We start from the raw sequence: 22,393 nt of genomic DNA on the forward strand, positions 1-22,393 counted from the left end.
TTGCAGGTCCGTGCTGTAGATGAGATGAATTATGACTTTCAGGCTCTGGCTTTGGAGTCCCGGGGAATGGGAGAGGTGAGCTTTTTCTTAAAGAGAATTCAGTTAAATCCTTTGACTGTTACTAATGCTAACTTTTATGTTATGAAAAGCTTTTACCTGCAAAGAAGCTGTGGGATTCAGATGAGCTGGCCAAAGATGGACGGAAGGGCATGCTGCTGGGAGAGGAATGGAGAGACAACGCATGGGGCTCATCCCGTAAGAATCCAAGAGTCCTTTTTTTATTTTTTTGCTAAAGCAGCAAAGCTCTCTTCATGCAAGGAGTACAGTTAGATCTGCAATGTTTTCATCACAATGTATGATGATTAATCTGTATTTTTTGTTAAGGCATCATTCAATCAAATTTAATCAAATTAAAGAATTAAATTAAAATTAAATAATAAATTAATTTAAAGAAATTAAAGAAGCACCTACACACATGATACAGGTAGGGCTGCAACAGTGATTCATCATATTGAAACTACTTGGATATAGAAAAAGACAGCCCTTAAAAGAAGGAATAAGTTAATAAGTAAGACATGTTTGAACTTTATTTGGTTGAGTATTTAAATATCTTGCATTATACAGAATTGAATATTGTGAGATTTTAACCATGTTAGACTGTTGTTACTTTATTACCAACAGACCTGGAGTTGCTTTGTTTCATTCGCACGTTTAAAAACAAACAAAACAAAACGATTACTCCGTCTGTCTACATCTCCAAAGCTTTTTCACCTTGTGATGTCATGAAGCTGTAGTTTTCATGTTAACAGCTCCTTTTACATTTTTCAGTTGATTGGCAATTCCAGGGGTTGAAATCATCGAAATGATTCTAGTGAATGTCTATGGAGTTTAAAAACGTAATAGAGCACTTTTTGTATTATGCATTCAATCACATGGTGGAACAGAGTTTTAGAGAAGAACTCAGGGTTTGTGTGGTAAACGTGTGAATGAATAAAAACACAACTTACAGGTACTAACATGTTTTGATTAAGAAACATAACTTGGATCAGAAAATAGAAATAAATAATCCTGACCCTTTTTTAAAAGCTAAAAATGTACAACAGAAATGATTGTTTTAGCAGTACTAGTCAATCAATTGTTAGTTCCAGCCCTAGATACAAGAGTAATATATCTGACATGTTTGTAGTGGTCTAAACCATAGACTACACTGTTGACGCTGGCCCCATGGAGACAGTGGAAATGTAGTTCTCGTCAGTGGATACCTGTATCGACCTGCTTATTGTGTTAATTTAAATGGCATTTTTGATTCATTTGTGGTTTATCTTTCAGCCCTAATCCGTTTCCTTTCTCTTTAATCAAATACCTTAGTTACGATTTGGCTATAGAAACTCACAGCACAGGAAGTTGCTTGCTTTTAGTTTGATTGGCTGAACTAAAACTAGACTTGAGACATTTGAAACTGGCCTTTTCGTTCAGATCATTCAGTGTCTCAGCCAATCATGGTCCAGCGGCGGCCAGGCCAGAGTTTCCATGGCAACGGTGATGCCAATTCTGTGCTCTCGCCTCGCTCAGAAGGTGGAGGCCTGGGAGTCAGCATGGTGGAGTATGTCCTGAGCTCCTCTCCGGGGGACAAGATTGACAACCGCTACCGGAACGGCGGATACGTAAGGCCCTCTCGGCTCAGGCTCACATCGGCTGGACCTGGTGTGGCATCAGGAGTAAATTTACACATATTTTGTTTTATCAGGGAGGAGGAGATGGCGATCAAGACGGCCGGGAGAAGAACGATGCCCCAGAGAAAGTGTCTCCGTTTGAAGAGGACAAAAGCCCTGAGTTGAAGGCATCAGAGGAGGCTGATCCTGCCAAAGCAAACGGCAGAGGCCTGCTCAACGGCATGGACCGGGACTGCAAAGACTTCAAGTGAGACTGACTCATTCACCTGACACCTGTGTGCTGTGAGCTGTTGCATTTAAAGAGGGGAGGATTATGCAAATTATATATATATATATTTTTATATATATAATTTTTTATTTTTTTTTTAGCTTTCTGCCATGTTATAATTCCCTCATCAAAAACATGCCTGAAGAGGTTTTAGATATCATCCATGCATGTTTGAGTATTTTACTAGCCCTATTCGAAGCCTCCTTATTGTTAGCTGTTAAATCTGTGCATAGCTCCGCCCATGATCTTGCGTCACCCATGCTCCCAAAAGACAGTTCTCCATAAACATACAAAAACATGATTCAAAACTGTACACAACTTGACAAACGAGACTTTGTTTATTTTTTGCGGACACCATCAGCATGCATCCACCAATGAAACTACTGCACATTCTAATATTAAAATGTCATTTTCAGCAAATATAAACGTATATATATTTTCAGCAAATATAAAACAATAAGAAAGTAACAGTGATCTAAATGTTTGGTGTTAGCTGTCAATACCCACAGTGTAATACCCCCTCTTTAAAGACAGACACTGCAGTCAACATTTGTGCATGCTTTATCATGTAATGTTTTTCCTTTGTTACCACTTTCTACATTGGTACAAACTAAAGACATCGAATATAAAAGAAAAGATTTATGGAATTGTATCGGGAAACTTAGCGTTGTTGACAGCTCTACCAACCCGTTGGCCTTCTCTCAGTGAACTTCATGATGGCGTCTCCTGATGGTTTTCTCTTCTCAGCTGTGCCATATCAGAGTTCATTAATGGAATGTCAAGAGTGATCAAAGCATCTCACATCTAAAACATGTCTGCAGTTATTTCACACTTTTGTTTATTGCATTTCATATGTGTTCATTCATGGTTTTGATACGTTCAATGAAAATGTATAATACAAACTTTGACTCATAGAGTATAAGGGCCTATGTACAGTGATAGATCACTTTAACATGGATATCTTAAGCTCTGCTCTTTGCTCATCTATATTATAATATTGTTTCCTCACCACAAACATACCTGGAGTTGTTTATTTTATTTCATTATTTTGTTTTTATTTTACCTTTATTTAACCATGAGGTCCCACTGAGATTCAGAATCTTGTTCAAGAGTGACATGGCCTAGCAGCTTCCACAATCAATACGAAACAGTATAAATCCTGATACATATTACCATTGCCTTTTTCTGTGAATTGTTAGTGATGTTGGGCAAAGTGATGAGTGAGAGACTTAGCACTGGTGATAAACCTCAGTGATGCAGATACAGAGTCCAGTTTGTGCAGAGTGGAGGAGGAGACTGCATACACAAGGTTTCACCATAGTCCAGAACCGGAAGAAAAGTTTCTTCGACCAGTTTTTTTTTCTTGACACTGAAAGAAAAGCAATATTTATGTCTAAATTAGAAACCAATCTTGTGTTTGAGTTGTTTGATTAGTTAGAATATGAACTTTAAATGTTGATCATCCATCCATTTACCCAAATATTTATTTGACTGAACTCTGTGAATGACTTTCTTTTATCGCACATGAAGATGTTGTGCTATTGTTATGTTCACATTCACACATGTTTAACACACAAACCATGAATATTTGGGTTGAGTTCTTCTCTCAAACTGAAAACACTCTTTTCCATCTTGTGATGTCATACAGGAAGTGCTCCACTGTGTTTTTAAACTCCACACACCTTCACTGGAATCATCTATATAATTAAATATCATCTATATAATTAATTAATTAAAATGTATATATAATATAAATATAAATAAGAAAGAAATTTATATAAGACAGTCTCATCTGGCTGGTGTAATCCAGTGTAGCATGCTTTGGCAACTTCACCTATGCTTAACAATTGAGTGAAATAGCAGAAAGCTCAGTAAATTAGATGGAGCCAAGCAATGATACAGGCAATGGTTGTTTTTATAATTTGTTATTCTCTTGGTCATTTGAGAACATACAGACTTAAGGGTAAGTTGGCTGTGTATTGGTTCATGATGGCTTCTCCTGTCATCATTTAAACCACCAAATGTTTTGCCTCAGCTTTTTTCAGAATACATTTGCTTTCTTGATCTCTTAAGGTTCATTTATGCTCCACTTTCATACATATGTAAACAGATCTGTGCAGTCCAAGCATAGTAACTGTCCATTTATACTTCCAAACGTTTCAAGATTGTGTTCTGTTAAACAATGTCCAGAAGGAGTGAAAAAGCCAGTTTGAAAATGTACCAAAACTGACGAAATACAGCAACAAATAAACAAACCTGAAAGTGTCAAGAATAATGAGGCGAGGGAAACATTTTGTTTTTTACATCTGGTTCTATTCACTTTAAAAAAAAAAAAAAAGTTTAGCTTTCACTCTCGAGCTGTGTTTATGTACAGCTGTTATTAAGATTCCACATGTTCTGAGGAGATGGGCAGCGCAGAGGACGGACAGAAGCCTCTATGTGTATCCATATGCGTCTAGAACATGCAGATAAATCAACATTTATTGTGCTGAAATGTCCTGACCCTCTTCTATCCCTGTGTGCAGCCCGACCCCCGGCAGTCGGCAGGCCTCCCCCACTGAGGCAGTGGAGAGAATGGGTCCCCCTCAGCCCGGTCTGGAGATGATGGGCCAGCCGCACCCTCACGCTCTGCAGCCCCCCAACCCACAGCAGAACAAACCCCCCACAGAGGACTTCCACAGTCAGGATCCCACCCCCAGCATGGGCCTGGAGCAGCAGCAGGGGGTGGAGTCCCTGCAGTTCGACTATGCCGGCAACCAGATCCAAGTGGACTCCTCTGGCACGCCCGTGGGACTCTTCGACTACAGTTCACAGCAGCAGGTTTGGACCAAGTTTCTGCTACCTGTGTAAGAACTATGGATCTGCTGGCTAAGCAGACATTTCTATCAATTTAAGATGGCTTAAATGAGATTTATTGTGCAAAATTTATGTTTAATTATTAACTCGTTCAATAATTTGTGCATGCATGATTTTTTTTAAAAACACCAGAGACTTCTGCAGTGTTTGTATCCACTTGGCACACACAATAATTCCTCTGTGGTACGTGCTGCAGTGTTCAAAGTGGTCTAGAGCAGCACTTTGTGTTGCAGTAGTGTAAAGGGAAGATACCTCTGCAGTTTTGAATGTAACAAGTCAAATATCTGTCATAAGATGTAAATGCATACCAGAAAAAGCTGTCTTTAAATACAACTCAATTAATGGACCTGAGGACTGAGGAAACTTGAATTGTGCGAGTGAACTACCAGTATTGTTTTAAATGTTGATCATTCCAAGCCAACACATTTAACTAACCTTTTGGCCACATCCTGTGGAATGGTGTGTGTATAATGATGTGTATAATGATGTGTATAATCATCCATTGTGTGCAGTTGTTCCAGAGGCCCTCCCAGCTGACGGTCCAGCAGCTCACAGCAGCGCAGCAGCAGCAGTATGCTCTGGCTGCAGCTCAGCAACAGCACCTCGGTCAGTCTGCTCCTCCTTCTGCCTTACCCATCCTCTTCCTCCTGTCTCTGTCATTCTCATGCCCATCTCTCTCCTTTTCTCTTCATCTATCCCTCTCCTCTTCCTCACCTGTCATTTTCTTCATCTTTCTCTCCTCTTCCTCACATGTCCCTATTCTTCTTTCTTGTATATACACAGTGAAGCAGATTTGTTTACTCAGAGCTGTCTTGTGCTCTGTGTTTCCAGCTGGCCTTGCTCCTGCCTTTGTGCCAAACCCATACATCATCAACGCAGCGCCCCCTGGAACCGATCCCTACACTGCAGCTGGGCTGGCCGCAGCAGCCACACTCGCAGGTCCGTCTACTCTCCTCTTCATGTATTTATCAACAGATCAACAGGATATAATTTTTATTATTTATTTTTTTTATTTTTTTTAGCTAAAACAATATTTGATATCTGGCTTCCTGCTTTAGTCAATAACTGATATTTGCTAATACTAGTATTTCACGTTTAACTTAAGATGCGTTTGTGGGCCTTGTAATGGATAATGTAAAGTAACGTTCCCAAATGAACTTTTTACTTACTTTTTACTTGTATTTATTGACTGATTCATTGGTTTATTACAAAATGACATCATTTAGAGAAAAACATTAACCATCATTTAGCAAATCTTTTTTTTTTGTAAATGAGACACACCAGAAGCCATCTTTAGGTTATAAATGGTGCCCATAGATATGGAATACATGTATCATGTGTTGTCTGTATATTATGTACACAAACACATATGGAGCTCAAAAATTCTTTAAAATCATTGAGTATCGATATTGGCTGATAAGCTACTGGAACTGATATCTATCAGCCATCTTGAATTCTACATGCTCATAGTACAGCACGGAATTGTTAACTGTACCTGTTATTTTCTGTCTAAAAAATATATTAAAAAATGTGACACAACTAGCTCATTTCAAATGGTTTGTTGTGGTCCAAAGTTTCTCATTTACATTATGCATTATTATTCAGAGCATTTATTAATTAATTATTTACCATGAAGAGTTTATGAGCACTTTTCACAACTGAAACCAGTGCATGGTAAAGCTAACAATGCTCAGCCCACAAACCAACATCACCCATGCTTCCACACAACAATTCCTCCTGAATATACAAAAACATGAGACAAAACTGCACATAGCTTCAAGTTTGTCAAGTTGCTGTGCTATAGTAGTTGCAGTAGTTTCATTAGCAGGATGCTTACTGATTGTGTTGTGATAGTGCTCTGACGAAGGGAGTGGCGTATTATGGAGAGCAAAGGAAGGGGAGACAAAAAAGTTAAACTTATAAAACATATGCCTACATTGTTTTTGGCAAACATAGGATTTTCAGTTTGATAAAAGGTAACATCTAAATATGTTATGTATTAGCACATAATACCCCATAAAAGTATATACCCCTTTTTAAGAAATCCATTCATTTTCATAGATTTTCACTGGACTGGAGATGCTCATAACTTGTAGCTGTAAACTGATTGGACAGCACTTCTATTGGGCCTGGTTGTTCATGTTGTGTTTTCCCCCAGGCCCCACAGTGGTCCCGCCTCAGTACTATGGGGTGCCGTGGGGGGTGTACCCAGCTAACCTCTTCCAGCAACAGGCTGCCAATACTGCCAACCACAATGCCAACCAGCAGCCGTCCAATCAGGGACCAGCCACCGGACAGCCACAGGTAACACGCTTTGAATGCAGCTCAGCAACAAAATGGTGTCTAAGTATAAGGATGGGTGTTGCAAAAAGCTCTTATTTATTTAGTATCTGTATCTATACATGGGTTTCAGCTTCCTGTTATATGCAAAATTTTGAGGACTTTTCCTATTCAACAGATGTAATGGTTTGTTTGAAATCATTAGTCACTATGGCAACGTCCTACTTTTTCATCATTCTGAAATAAGAAAAGAACCAAACCCACCATTTAGACACATTTTGAAGTAAGCATTGCAGAAAATGGGAATGAACTTCAAAAATAAAACGTAAACGTAAGAGTATAAGCAATGAAAAGATCCATTTTTATTATATACAGTATTGTAAAAAAAAATTTCTGCTCTGACTTCAGATGCCATTACAGTGAATAAGAAGCTTCATAGGGCTGTCACCAGTAGCATACGTGTATCTGAGTGCTGTGTCTTGTTACAGGTGATGCGCACAGGAGGGTCCCAGAGGCCCCTGACTCCGGGGCAGGGCCAGCAGAGTCAGCAGGAGTCTTTAGCCGCTGCTGCTGCTGCAAACCCTGCACTGGCATATGCGGGCATGCCAGGTCAGTGCACTTTCTGTGTGATTCCCACTACTGCAACAGCATATCTGTTGATTTAAAATGGCTGTTTCCATAAATTACCATTTTAGTGTATTAGCAGAAAGCTTGGTATTGTCCTTGCAGTGAAATCTCTTGTGCAGGTTATCAGGTATTGGCCCCTGCAGCGTATTACGACCAGACAGGGGCCCTCGTGATGGGACCAGGAGCCAGAACGGGTCTGGGAGGTCCGGTCCGACTGGTCCAGACCCCCCTCCTCATCAACCCGGCAGCAGCAGCACAGGCTGGTGAGTCACACCTCAAAACATGTGTGATAGAAAACATGTTTTTATGTTTGTAATGACTTTATGACATTCATGTCTAAAGATGAATGCTCATCCTGCAGTTGGAGGTTTTAATGTCTGGTATAGAGCAACAATATAAAGCTGTCAACATAAGGCACTTTGATATAGCACACTTCTATTAGAAGTTGAGTTTCACATAAAGACAAGAGCACCATTTAATAAAAAGACAATGGAAAATCAATGTCCCATATTGATGTCATCATAATTCCTCATTCGTCCAGGTAGGATCCATCGCAGATGAAATTTCAGTTCTGTCAAGTGGACAAAAATTTTAGAGTAAAGACGTTTTGCCGCTCATCCTGACTTATTCCTTAATGAGGCAGGAGATTTTATTGGTTGTGGAGGAAATTATAATGATTGCAGCTTTTGCAGTTTGCTAATTGCTTATGCATTTTGATTCTGTTGGTGGATTAGTGACATTTTGGCCATTCAAAAGAACATTTGCTTCTTGAATTATAAAATTTTATGACAACGGTCTCAATTTGTCATCACTCTGAAACCCACGGATAGATAAATTGCAATACAGTGCATAACGTCTCCCTCTCATCTCTAACAGCAGTGTCTGCATCGGGCTCTGGGAACAACATGTCTGGACCTCCAGCCAACGGCCTGTACCGCTCCATGCCTCAGCCCCAGCCTCAGCCTCCTCAGCAGCCCCCTCCTCCCAGTAGCGGTCTGCCCTCCTCCTCCTTCTACGGCTCTGGTTCTATGCCTAATACGTCCCAGAGCAGCTCCCTATTCTCCCACAACTCTGCCCCTCCACATAGTTCCTCCCTGGGCTTCAGCAGCACTGGGGGTTCCCTCGGTGTGGGGCTGGGGTCGGCTCTGGGGGGCTTTGGGTCCTCTGGTCAGTAAAATTTTATTTTTTTTACTGTTTTCTAAATGCTTCTTACCTGGCAAGTGCAAAATCATGTATTTTTATACAGAGGAATATCAGGCTGGTCATGACTCCCTCCTCCCACCTGGAGCTGGGCTGGTTCAGTCAGATTTGTTTGTTTTCTTTTTTTATTATTTCTCACCTCAGTTGAACAGAGTTTAGTGCTTTACTCATTGATTCTGCAGAAATCTGCCTTATTTTTCAGTTTCTTGTTTTGATACGGACAGACCATGAGTTTCTCTGATTAATAATCCACATGAGCTCTGGGGTTCACAGCAAAGAAGTGTGTTTTCTGGACCTCAGGCAAAAATGCTACTGTCAAAAGACTGGATTGGACTAGGTTTTGTCATCTACTTGTAAGCACTTTTGTGTTGCTCATTTTTGAACAGCTGCATTATTGCTTCTTTTTAAAAGCCTAAATTTGAGATGAAGATTAGAATGAATCTGTATTTTTGAAGTATGGTCATTGGTTTCAGCTTCCTTTTTTTATAGGCACCATTTTAAATGCTTTTCACAACTGATTTGTCAATTGCTATGGCAACAGTAATGATGTTTTTATTACTCAGTATTTTGAGTGCAACCCCACTGAAAGCCATGGCTAGTTGAATAATTGTTTTCTGGAGCTGAACATGATGTGTTGTGGTGCAGTGTCCAGCTCGAGCAGCAGCAGTGTGACCAGGCGGGACTCCCTGTTGGCCACGTCGGACCTGTACAAGCGCGGGGGCAGCAGTCTCACGCCCATTGGCCAGCCCTTCTACAACAGCCTGGGCTACTCCTCCTCCCCCAGCCCCATCGGACTCACCCCAGGACACTCTCCACTCACCCCTCCCCCCTCACTGACCTCACACGGCTCCTCCTCCAGTCTGCACCTCGGTAAGTCACGATGAGCATGTGAAGAGCAATTCACTCAAAGCTCATATTATGCCATTTTCTGCTCTGTTATAATGTAGTTTCCTTTTACATGTAGTTTCCGTTTACATTTCCTTTTTAGTTTCATTTACATGTTTAACACACAAACTCTGCAGATTTAGACTGTGTTCCACCTTGTGATGTCATGTGGTAATACAGGAAGTGCTCCACTGTGTTTTTAAACTCACAAAAGGTAAAAGTAGCTGTTAACTTGAAAACTACTACTTCTTGTACTACTACTTTATAGTCAGGGTTATAATTATGGGTAACGTGTAAATGACACACTTTTTTTTTTGCCAGTTGTATTATCACGATAAAATATGTATAGCTGACCTCAATCATTGATAATTGGGGTTGGTTTATTTTGCAGCTTGTTTTGGATTACAGAAGCTTAAACATATGGAACAGATGACTGACAGAAGCCTGTATCCATGAGTCTTGTTCATAGATTATAAATAAGCATTATTCTTCAGAATTTCTAGACACAAAATAGACTCAGTCTACATCTGCAGGTTAACTTAAGTTCAGTTGTGATTTTATTTCCCTTTTTTAACCAGGCAGCCAGGCACAAGCGACACCCTGTCCTGTCATATAAAACGTGATAGAATATCAAAACTGTCTTCATCCCAACTGGATGAAAGCATGTTCTCTATTTCATAACAAGTCTCACAAAATTACTTTTGTTTTTGTTTTGTTTTTTTGGCATAATTTCTGCCTATTTATTGACATCAACAATTTGGCACACAAACTACAGACAAATCAAATCTACTCTGAAACAATTTTGATTCACAACCCTGTCAGACATTGCTCATGTTTGGTCCCTGTCCTTCTATACCCACAGGAGGTCTAACCAATGGCAGTGGGCGCTACATCTCTGCTGCCCCTGGTGCTGAGGCCAAGTATCGCAGTGCGGGGGGCACATCCAGCCTGTTTAACTCCAGCAGCCAGCTCTTCCCCCCCTCCAGACCCCGCTACAGCCGCTCTGACGTCATGCCCTCCGGACGCAGCCGCCTCCTCGAAGACTTTAGGAATAACCGCTTCCCTAACCTGCAGCTGAGGGACCTGCCCGGGCACATGGTGGAGTTCTCCCAGGACCAGCACGGATCCAGGTCAAGTATAGGACCAGTGCTTCTCACACGAGCATAAGACCTGCACATAGTTTAGTTGAAGCTGGATGTGACGTTTTCAAATTGTGATGACCCTAAACTCTAAACTGCTCTTTTGTCTCTCCTATAGTTATAATCTATGAGACGCGTGGATCATTATATTATAATTCGTCCATATTTAATCATCATATTTATCTAAAACAACTTAAAACAAGAAATAAGTCTGCTGATTTCTGTGTTAGAAAACAGTGGTGTCCAGTCATCATCACAAAGCGTTCTGAAGTTGTCAGCCCCTTCTGTGGATAGCTGTGTTGTTTTGGATTTTTTTCATTTGTACCACCATAACTATGCAGCACTGCTGAATCCTACATGTATCACCTATTAAGAAAATAAAACTGTGATTAAATGATGAGTGATTAAAGATTACTCAAACATGCACAATCACTCCAAACAAAATACAGGTATTACAATCTCAGCTGAACCTGAGTTGCCAGCGCCTTAATCTGCAGATAGGTCACATCCAATTTTTCTCAGTATATGGACAGGCCATGCCTCACGTGAAAGCTGATGCTCATGTTGTCTCTGCTCTGGCTCTGTTACAGCTCTGCTACAATGCTCTGACTGTTCTGATGGTTCCTCTTTAGGTTTATCCAACAGAAGCTGGAGCGGGCCACACCTGCTGAGAGGCAGATGGTGTTCGGAGAGATCTTACAAGCTGCATATCAACTCATGACGGACGTTTTTGGGAACTATGTTATCCAGAAATTCTTTGAGGTACTGCTAAAGTACTTTACTGTTGCTATTGAATATAAAGTGACCCCATTCAAATGTTGTTGTTCCTCTTTTTGTCATGAGATACTTTTATACAAGACCTGATTTTATTTTAAAAAGTAACTAGTTCTGTTTTTCACATTTTTAACAGTTTGCAGTGGTCAGAAGTTATTTTGAAGTGCTTTTTACAACATTTAGGGACTGTAAAGCTAACAACTAGCATGCTAACGCACACACCTGGACAATACAGTACACAGCAGACTTATTTTGACCTCATGAGCTGCTTATACTGCTTACTAGGGCATTTTGCTCAAATACATGGGAACAAGTCTGGTATAGGCCTTTTAACAGAACAATAAAATGTGTGTAATTGTTCTGTCCCTGGTTGTCTTGCCTGATGTGCCGTGTCCTCTCAGTTTGGCAGCTCGGAGCAGAAGCACGCCCTGGCCACTCGGATCCGTGGACACGTGCTGCCTCTGGCCCTGCAGATGTACGGCTGCCGAGTCATCCAGAAGGCTCTGGAGTCCATCTCCTCTGAGCAGCAGGTAATTGTAAGTGGCCCTCCTCCTCCTCTTCTTCACATGTGTTGTAGACTTGTGTGTGTGTGTGTATGTGTAGACTGTGAGAGTGACTGGTCCCTCTCCTCCTCAGAGCGACATTGTGCGGGAGCTGGACGGACACGTGCTCAAGTGTGTGAAGGACCAGAATGGGAACCACGTGGTGCAGAAGTGCATCGAGTGTGTGCAGCCCCAAGCTCTACAGTTCATCATCGACGCCTTCCAGGGACAGGTCAGACTCCACACTGGGCTATAGGCTGTTTAATGAAAAAGTGACTCATATTCTGTACATCTCGTCCAGGTTACATACCTGCTTTGTGACAGAGTTATAATTGGATCATATGCTGATCTATAGGACTACTTGGAGCCAGCATAAGGACATAAGGCTTATAGTAGCAGCTCACATACACTGTTCTTATATTTGGACAAGTTAGATGCCACAACAGAAGTGACAGTGTTGATGTGTGTGTGCTGTGTGCAGGTGTTTGTGCTGTCCACTCACCCGTATGGCTGCAGAGTCATCCAGAGGATCCTGGAGCACTGCACTCAGGAGCAGACCCTGCCCATCCTGGAGGAGCTGCACCAGCACTCTGAGCAGCTGGGACAGGTGAGGCCAGACACCTGCCCAGACACCTGCCCAGACACCTGCCCAGACACCTGCCCAGACACCTGCCCAGACACCTGCCCAGACACCTGCCCAGACACCTGCCCAGACACCTGCCCGGATACTAGCCCGGATACTAGCCTGGCCGCCTGCTGTAGGCTGGCTGCATTAGGGCAGACTGGGGAGGTGGATAGGAAACTTGCTTAGAAATAGATAAACAGATAAAAATGTGGGGGGAAAGTAATAGAAATAGATCTCAGATTTGCTTAGTAGATTTGGTTTTGCTCAGACAGACCTTATGCGGTGATTGTGGTTCAGTCTGACGCTGCAAACTAGAGCTCCTCCTAACTCCTCCATCAGGCTTTAATCAGGCCTTTTGGACCACTTCTAAATACCTTTGCTACTGGTGAAGCAGATTAAATGAGGCTATTAGCATGGCAGATAATTACATACCTGCCTTTTGTGCCATGGATCAGTTGGAAGATGTATCACGTTAAAAACAAGGAGGAACATCTCCGGTTTACCACCAGATAATTTGTCTCATGATTAGGCCTGTCACATTAACACATTTTAAAGCACGATTTATCACTACAGAGATATACTGAAACTATTTTACGTTATTTATCATTATTTTATTATTATTTATTACTTAGTTATTCTACCATCTACAGCTCAGATATTTAAACTTTTACAAAACATGTCAAAATTCTTTCCACTGTTGTAAAGACATAGTACACACCATGATTATTGAAACCCAAAATATATTGTTCCATCTTAACGATAAAGACTCATTTATGTTTTACGTTCTAGACCCGTACAGATGTGCATAGAGGCCTCTGTCCACAATCTGCTCCATCTCCTCAGAACATGTGGAATCTTGGCAACAGGGCTATACATGTGCTAACCACTGGGGGCAGTAGTGAACCCAGCTCAATAGTGAAAGCTAAACTTTAAAAAAAAAAAAAAGGGACCAGAACCAGCTGCACAACAAAAATAAATGCTTCTCTCACCTTATTATTCTTGGCTCTTTTCCAACAGATGCATCAAGTCTGAAACTGACTTTTAGGGCCTTGACTTTAGAACCTTTTGGAAGTATAAATGCAGTACAAGTGCAGTGTTATGATGCTTGGAACGCACAGATCGATTTCTGTATGAAAGTGGAGCATTGGGGGTGTAATGGTACACAAAAATCACGGTTCGGTACATACCTCAGTTTTGAGGTCACAGTTCGGTTCATTTTTGGTACAGTTTGGGAACGAAATGTAAAACCATTTGCTTGTTGTTTATTTGTGTTTTTATTAAACCAACAATTAGTTTTAACATTATACAAACTGGAAAATAAAATAAATACTAAATACTAATACTAGTAAGTTAAATAAAATATTCTCAAATAAGCAACAAATGTATAAAATATTATAAAAAATAATTTCTTGTAAATGGTAAACAAAGTAAAGTACAGCATTAACAGTATCAGGATGAAGTTTTACTTTTATCTTCATATTTATGGACAGAAAGTCCAACTTGTGCACTTATTGCAGACAATGTAGATATCTGCGGCAGTTACAACAACCGCTGCGCAAATTCACTCCTGCACAGCCCTGCACCGAACCGAACGTACTGAAACGGTTCGGGATGAATACATGTACCATCACAGCCCTGTGGAGCATACATGAGCCTCAAGTGGACAGTAGTAGATAATAGTCATTATGGTGACAGGCCTGCTCATGACAAATGCAGGATCCTCAAACATGAGACTGAAACTAGAGCCAGCTCAACATTTCAGGGTTAAATTGTGAGTGTAGCTTCGTGTGAAAGATTTATCCTGTTGTCTTGTACCTGCATGAGTCCTCATTGTACAGACTCATTATACTGTATGTGTGTATGTATAGTACCATTGTTTGTGTTGTGTACATGCTCGTACTGTTGTAGCTGTCATCACACTGCCCCCTTCACTTATCCCATCAGAAATATCAAGGCGTTTCATTGGAGATGACCCCCAAATCATATTATTCAGTGTCCCGTGACGCACTGTTCAAGGTCAGGACATCTGCCTCTGAGCGGGCGCCTCTCTCTCCTCCACCTCTCCTCCTCCTCTCCTCCTCCTCTCTACTTCCTCCTCCTCCTTTTTCTCTTTTTAATGGCTTTAATTTATTCACAACTGGCAGGCCTGTCACAAGGAGTACTTTTTCTCACCTATTGCATAGTTCTGTAGTAAATATGAAGTACAAATACAGATTATTGCATTGAATTATATTATTTCATAGTTGGGTCAAAAAAACAATACCCAGATACTCACTGATGACATAAGATAGATCATCATTTGGATAAGTACAGGTTGAATAGAGTACAACTGGACCTTTCAAACAAGTTTTAGAATGATCTTAAAAGGGATGCACCGATCCAATACTGGTATCAAATATCAGTTCAGCCAGTATCCTGGTTGGACGTATAAATCGATGTACTAAGACTGAGACTTTCTTGGCCGAATATGACCAGTAAATATAAAATTTTTCATTTATACAATCTGTTCTATTGATAGTTGAGAGATAAATAACATCTCCGTAACTCATTTAACAGAAATAAGACAACACTGATCCTAACGGTTCAGTCTCTGTACATTTATCAGTTCATATGTGGTATCGGCCGATACTTAAAGCTTCAGTATTGGAATCGTAACTGAAAAGGCTGGATTGGTGCGTCCCTAGATCTTAATCTGAAACACTACTAGAACACTAGTACTAGGAGTACACCATAATGTATAAAAAAAATGTATATATGTATGTATATGTATGTATATGTATATATATATATATGTATGTATATATATATGTATATGTGTATATATATATGTATATGTGTATATATATGTATATATATATGTATATGTGTATATATATATGTATATGTATATGTATATGTATATGTGTATATATATGTATATATATATATGTATATGTGTATATATATATGTATATATATATGTATATGTGTATATATATGTATATTATATATATTGTATATGTATATGTATATATATATATGTATATATATATGTATATATATATATATATACACACACACACACACACTGTGATATGCAGTGTAATATATCTCTATATATTGTGACAGGCCTAACACTCCTTTTAACACAATAACAGTTTTACTAAGTCCAAAACATCTCCTCATTCTGTTTGTTCTCATAATTTTGTATTAGGTTTTACAAATAATGCTGTGATTGGTTTCTATGACACGTGATGCACAATTAGAACAAAGAGCAAGGAGATGTTTTGGAAGCAAATTATTTTCTAAACTCTTAAGATGGATACATAAAAAAGTCCTGAAGCATGAGTCTTATGTCCAACCTCAACCCACTCTTTCACTGTTGTGCAATTATCATAACTATGAAATCATCAAGTCAAATTGTAACTTGTTTTCTGTGATTTTGTTTAAAAAGTAACTACACATTGTGTTACTTAAGCCACTTGGCTGTGTGGCCTTAACTGTCCTTATCAGGCTACTGTTGTTCTGTCTTTGGGGACAATTCTGAAACTTCTAGACCTATTGCATAAATATGCAAATGAACTAAGTTTGTAACAAAAAGACTAGTAACAGCAGCCATTGCCATCAGAACACCATGTATCCCATTTAGTAGTAAAAGTTGATTTAGTGTTTAGTCCCACTTTAAAGGAACTGCATGTAGCCTGTGTCTCCAGAGCCTTCACCTGCAGATAGACACATCCAAGTTTGTCTCATTCTCAGTTTATGGATAGGCCATGCCTCATGCTCAGAACCTCCAGAATTCCCTCCTTGAGCTGCAGAGGCTGCAATAGCACTGAGGCTGTACGTGATGGGATTTAGGGGCTGACCGTTCAGATCAGGGTTATTTGGGTTTAGACTCATGTCAGGCTCAAACGATGTCCTGTTTGGACATATCAATTCTGGGTCGTAGTTGGCCCAGAAAGTCTCATAATGTTTGAACTGAAAAAGCTACATCAGGGCATCTCACATGAGTCAAGTGTATGAAGTTTAAAAATGAATGTTTTTTTAAGTCTTTTAAAATATTTTTTTCTGTATCCATCTGCTCCCTCCCTCTCCTGTCTGAGATTGTGAAGGGGCAAGGCGCTGCTGGTCGCTCCTGTGCGGTAGAACCAGCAGCCTCTGTGTTGTCTGACCTTCTGCAGTGACGAGCTCAAACAGCCACACGGGGGCGCCACTCCTTCATGTACCTGTAGACATGCATGCTCTGTCACAGCTCCGCCCACAAGGGACAGTAGTGCATGGACTCACTGATGTGAGCCGATAGTGAGCTCTGCTGTACTTTGTGCTCACTGTACCTGTCCCACTCTGCCCCCTGTAGGACCAGTACGGGAACTACGTGATCCAGCACGTGCTGGAGCACGGCCGGCCCGAGGACAAGAGCAAGATCGTGGCTGAGGTTCGAGGGAAGGTGCTGGTGCTGAGTCAACACAAGTTTGCAAGGTCAGTGTGGGCTAAAGAGAAGCACTGTCCACTAGGAAACACTTCTACTACAGTACTGGCACGATTCCCCGGCTTCTGATTCTGATCCAAAACTCCAGTTAGCATTTTGATGCCCATTTTCGGCATTATTACTTTAATTGACTTAATAAATGTTTTACTTCCTCCAAAATTCAACTCAGCTGTGCACAAATGTGTATTCTATAAATTACTTGTAGTTTTAGAATGAAGTTGTGTTTCATTTCTTTGTATTTTAACACTAAACAGTGTGACTGGGCCATGTCCACAATTGCCAAAGCAGTGGATTTAGTGTTTCGACCCATTTGAAGTGTCCTCTCATCTTTTGTTTATGCGCCCTCAGTAATGTGGTAGAGAAGTGTGTGATCCACTCGTCGCGAGCTGAGAGAGCTCTGCTGATCGATGAGGTGTGCTGTCAGAAGGACGGGCCCCACAGCGCCCTCTACAGCATGATGAAGGACCAGTATGCCAACTACGTGGTGCAAAGGATGATCGACATGGCAGAGCCAGCCCAGCGCAAAATTATCATGCACAAGGTAACAGCTCCATGAGTCGTGATGATTCTAGAATATTACTATTATCAACATGGCCTTTGACAGTGCTCTCATCTGTACTTTTAAAGTACAGATGAGAAAGAAATACTAACCAAAAATACACTATAATGGCATGGTATAAAGATATAATTTATTTCAAAATGTGTAATTAAATTAGGCACATTAACTAATTTAAGCTTTTTATATATATATATATATATTTCATAACAAGATTATGATTTAGCAGTAACTTTTTTTTTCCTACACACTGAATGAATGGCCAACAATAATGTGTTCTCCATAATCACAGTCGAAAAGCACCAAGAGGAGACTGTCCTGTTGTCAGTTTGCAAACAGACAGAAATGATTAATTGGATGACATGTTGCAGCACGTGCACAATGCTCGAGTATCACCACTGTACTGTGAAGAAGATGCCTCTCATCAGGACCACAGAGACATGTGTGTCGGAGCGCGTGCCCGTCGGAGCGCGTGCCCGTCGGAGCGCGTGCCCGTCGGAGCGCGTGCCCGTCGGAGTGTGTCTTTGTTCTGCACGGGTCCATTTTTCGAGACCTGTCCGCACCCGCGTAGTACAGCACCACATCCGCCCGTTAACCTGTGATTATATCAGAGTGAAACCCACACCCGCCCAGACCCATTAACATTCCACCCATTACCCTCCTGTGCCTGTGATAAACTGGGATCAGCCCATTAGTCCAGGACTAAACCAGGTCTAAACCTACGCCATGTCATTAGAGGATAATAAATATATACAAACCGCAGAGCCAATCACCAGGACCAAACCAGGTCTAAACCAGGACCAAACCAGTACTTAACTAGGTCTAAAACAGACTGAACCAGTGTCATTAGCATAAATATATACACACTGCAACCGCCGGGCTGATCGTCAGGACTACACCAGGACTTGACCAGGAGCACAGCCATCGACCCAATCTCACCCACTGATGGTTTTCTGTAATAAATACACTAAAGTCTCTCTCAGCCTGGTCCATTGTTCCGGGAGACGCATTAAGTATTTTTCTCCCATTCATCGTTCAGTTGATCCATTTGATCATTTAATAATTTCATCATTTAATCCACCTGACTGTACTCACTACCCGCCCCCACCTACCCACCTGTAAAATTCCAGAATGTTAAAACCCACCTGTTTCAGCAACTATTTGTGGGTACCCGCCCCGGTGCAGGACTCTGCCGTGCGTGTGTGGTCAAAGTGGTACTGCCAGAGCGCAGGTGTGGGATGTATCTCATGAAAGTGGGATGTTTTCAGTTATGTTTGGACTGTGACATTTGTGCGGCTCCTCAGTGTTGTCTCCACATTGGGCTGGAGTTTATTGATCGAGATAACATTCTAAAGCCCCAACGTCTCTTCTCACGTGTTGAGTTTCAGTACTCATCTTTAGTCAGGGTGTGATTCTGTACTGAAACTGAACTGTTCTAGCCACCGCCGTGTTACCAAACTCTCTCCTCTCCCCACACTCTCCCCTCAGATCCGGCCCCACATCGCCACGCTGCGCAAGTACACCTACGGCAAGCACATCCTGGCCAAGCTGGAGAAGTACTACATGAAGAGCGGCTCCGAGCTGGGGCCCATCGGGGGGCCCGCCAACGGCCTCATGTGAATTGCCCCGACAGACACGAGCTGAGCCCCCTCCCCCCTCTGCTCTCTCCCCACACACAAACACACATACACACACCACTACACACAAACCTACCAAAAACTCAAATGTAAGAACGCTGTGATCCTGCCCGCTACTCAGGCAGGCCCATTCTGGCTACAGCACATTGTAATTGATGTAACTGACTGATTTTGAATAATATTGTAAATTTTTGTTTTTTATTATCTAACAGTGTAAATTCTCTGTAGAAAGTTGGTAAGATATTTGGTGAAATTCTTAACCTTTTAAACACCAGCAAGTGACTTTTGGGGTGTAATTGAGAAATAATTCCACTTTTTTTACTCGGCCGGTGTTCAAATGGCTACAGTATATTTATATGTCAGTTTAAGCATGAAGAGATTCCATGCCAAAGCAGCTGCAGAATTAGCACTATGTATAAAAAATAGTCAGATTATTTCGAACAATGATTTTCTAGCTAGACTTGAATGGTGCTTTCTATCAACATGGATGCAAACTGTAGCTTTGTCTTGCATTGTTAGCTACTTTGGGAGAAGTTTTATTTCAAAGCATTTACTACTAAAATAAAATACAATGTAAAAAAAAAACAAAAAACACCTAAGCTAATCTTTTAAAATGCAAGATAAAGCTTCCGTTAGCACCACTTCATTTTCCTGAATAGTTTGTACAGTTACACAAAATGACCACAAGGGGGCTCTCCTTATATCCCGCTGGGGAGGTTTATGCAAGTTTAAGCGCATGCCGTGATGAGGTTTTTTAATCGTAGGAATGGTTCGGAATTCCCAACGCTTTTTATCATGTTTTGTCCAATCTTGTAGTTTTTCGAAAAAAAAAAAGAAAAAAAAAAAAAAAAGGAAAGAATCATCCGTGTCGTAGCTTTAGTGTCGTTTCGCTTCTTTATGTAACCTGTCGCTTTCTGGGGATTTGAAGATGGACCACTCCACCGCCTGAAGCTGGAGACATTTTGAAAAATAATTACTAGAATGTGAATGTGAAGTTAAGCGATTTTAGTGGTTTTAACTTTTCTTTAAAAAATTGGGCGAGAAAGTGCAAAGTTGGAGGCGTGTGGGGCCATCGCGCAGTAGCTGTTTTTTAAATCAGTGGGATTTTTCTTGCATAATTGTAGATTCCATGTAGTATATGTGCAGTTATTAAGTGTAAAATATGAATAGTGGAATTGAGGATACTAGTCGTGATGTTTTGACAGGCCTTGCTTATATAAGACTTTGTAGTGATGCTTTGAATCTGTTTCTGTACAGTTGTACATTTGTAAACCACGTTGTTGTAAATTGTCTTTTACTACACTTTTTTGGGGAGGCAAAATTTGTGCATTTCGATGTAAGTGTGTATATTCACCACTCCTTTGACCCCATTTTGAATATAATGTATACAGTTTATTCATCAAGTTTTATTTTGAAAGATTTTATGGATCTGGCATGATTTTTAAAAAAAAACTTTTATTTTGAAAGGCCGGCCTCTCGCTTTGTACCATCTCCTGTTGATAGTGTTTTAACGTGTGACGTACATTTTCTCTCGGATCGATGCTCTGCTCTTCACAGGAAACAATGATATAATATTTTTGTACAGATGAATTGAGGCGCTGTTCTTTTGAAAGCAGCGGCCTACACCTTGTAAAAGCAAAAAGCATTGTAAAATATTGTGCATTTATAAATATGAAGCTATGAGTTCGTCACACTGTCAGTGGTGTACATTTTCAGGTGGCCTTATGTACATTTACAGATGTTAGATGAAGAAGCGGCTCATTTTTCAAAGCAAATTGTGACTATGTACAATTAAACTGTTCTCTAACATTTGAACACGACTCTGCTCGCTCTTTCTGCACCGTTTTTATTACGACAATGAAAACTACCATCATTCATATTCAGTGTCGGGAAGGTTACTTTTAAAATGTATTCCCCTACAGATTACATACACCAAAATGTAGTTTGTAACGTAATCCATAAAATTACTTTAGGTGAGTAACGTTATCTGAATACTTTGGATTACTTAATATTGTCATGTTTTTTAAAACTACATGAACCACATCCTCCAAATTCATGTTTGTTCACTTCAAATTGTCTGTTGAGTCCAAGTCTCCATGAATAGGTTTGCTGTAGAGAAGCAAAGACTAGGAAATCTTCACATGAGAAGTTTTGTCTGCTAAAAGAAAAATAAAAAATATTATTGATAGAGAAATGATTTCTATATGAGATCACTGCTGCTTTAAATGATGTCCACCTACTGTTAATGTCATATTGTTTATTAAAAAATCACTGTCAGTACAAACATAAAGGTGCTAGTAAAAATCAATATTGGATGTTTTTTACTCAAAATGATGCAGAATCAGATTCTTAACAACGATTATTAACGACCTCGTCCATTGTGTGACTGACGCCACCAACGTTAACATGACGTTTACACAGCTCTTAGTGCGCGTGGTCTGATTGGGTTTCCAGAAATGAGTGGAATTGCCATAATAAAATAATTTTAAAAATGTGATATAGCCCAGAATGTGAAAACAGGAAAATCCCGCCATGTAGGCTAATCCATTTATTTCAGCAAAGTAACTGTAATCCAATTACCACTCACTGAAACAGTAACTGTAACTGAATACAGTTACTCATAATTTGTACTCTGATTACGTAATGCCGGTACATGTAATCCGTTACTCCCCAACACTATTCATATTGAAAAGGTAATGGGTCCATCTTAGAATGACAACTTTATTAATGATTTGCTTTACTACTTGTAAAATCTCATGTATTGTACCACCACCATTATTACCACGTGTCAGTAGTTCCTCATGTTTACTGCATTACTACATTTCAAAAACTTACAAACTTATAGAGGTGGGTAGAATAGCCA

General features: G+C 40.4%; 1 protein-coding gene across 7 annotated transcripts in view; it reads left to right on the forward strand.

The window, feature by feature from the left end:
• Positions 1-21,345, forward strand: part of pum2 (pumilio RNA-binding family member 2) — a 31,572-nt gene extending 10,227 nt beyond the window's left edge. The window contains exons 3-23 of one of the 7 annotated variants that reach the window (XM_020939911.2): positions 7-75; positions 150-255; positions 1,477-1,664; positions 1,748-1,920; positions 4,467-4,761; positions 5,310-5,403; positions 5,629-5,736; positions 6,956-7,101; positions 7,566-7,686; positions 7,824-7,967; positions 8,581-8,871; positions 9,550-9,774; positions 10,652-10,919; positions 11,561-11,690; positions 12,104-12,238; positions 12,339-12,476; positions 12,726-12,851; positions 14,814-14,885; positions 17,206-17,327; positions 17,686-17,878; positions 19,382-21,345. In XM_020939911.2, coding sequence (XP_020795570.1) covers positions 7-75; positions 150-255; positions 1,477-1,664; positions 1,748-1,920; positions 4,467-4,761; positions 5,310-5,403; positions 5,629-5,736; positions 6,956-7,101; positions 7,566-7,686; positions 7,824-7,967; positions 8,581-8,871; positions 9,550-9,774; positions 10,652-10,919; positions 11,561-11,690; positions 12,104-12,238; positions 12,339-12,476; positions 12,726-12,851; positions 14,814-14,885; positions 17,206-17,327; positions 17,686-17,878; positions 19,382-19,513 — 3,276 coding nt within the window. In that variant the 3' untranslated portion in view covers positions 19,514-21,345. The remainder of the gene's footprint in view (positions 1-6; positions 76-149; positions 256-1,476; positions 1,665-1,747; positions 1,921-4,466; positions 4,762-5,309; positions 5,404-5,628; positions 5,737-6,955; positions 7,102-7,565; positions 7,687-7,823; positions 7,968-8,580; positions 8,872-9,549; positions 9,775-10,651; positions 10,920-11,560; positions 11,691-12,103; positions 12,239-12,338; positions 12,477-12,725; positions 12,852-14,813; positions 14,886-17,205; positions 17,328-17,685; positions 17,879-19,381) is intronic. The other 6 variants (XM_020939914.2, XM_055149556.1, XM_020939917.2 and 3 more) reach the window with 6 other exon arrangements.
• Positions 21,346-22,393: the final 1,048 nt, after the last annotated feature.

The sequence above is a fragment of the Boleophthalmus pectinirostris genome, unplaced genomic scaffold, assembly GCF_026225935.1.
Source record: "Boleophthalmus pectinirostris isolate CB_2022bp ecotype Guang Dong unplaced genomic scaffold, ASM2622593v1 HiC_scaffold_13, whole genome shotgun sequence".
In the NCBI taxonomy this organism is placed as follows: Eukaryota; Metazoa; Chordata; class Actinopteri; order Gobiiformes; family Gobiidae; genus Boleophthalmus; species Boleophthalmus pectinirostris.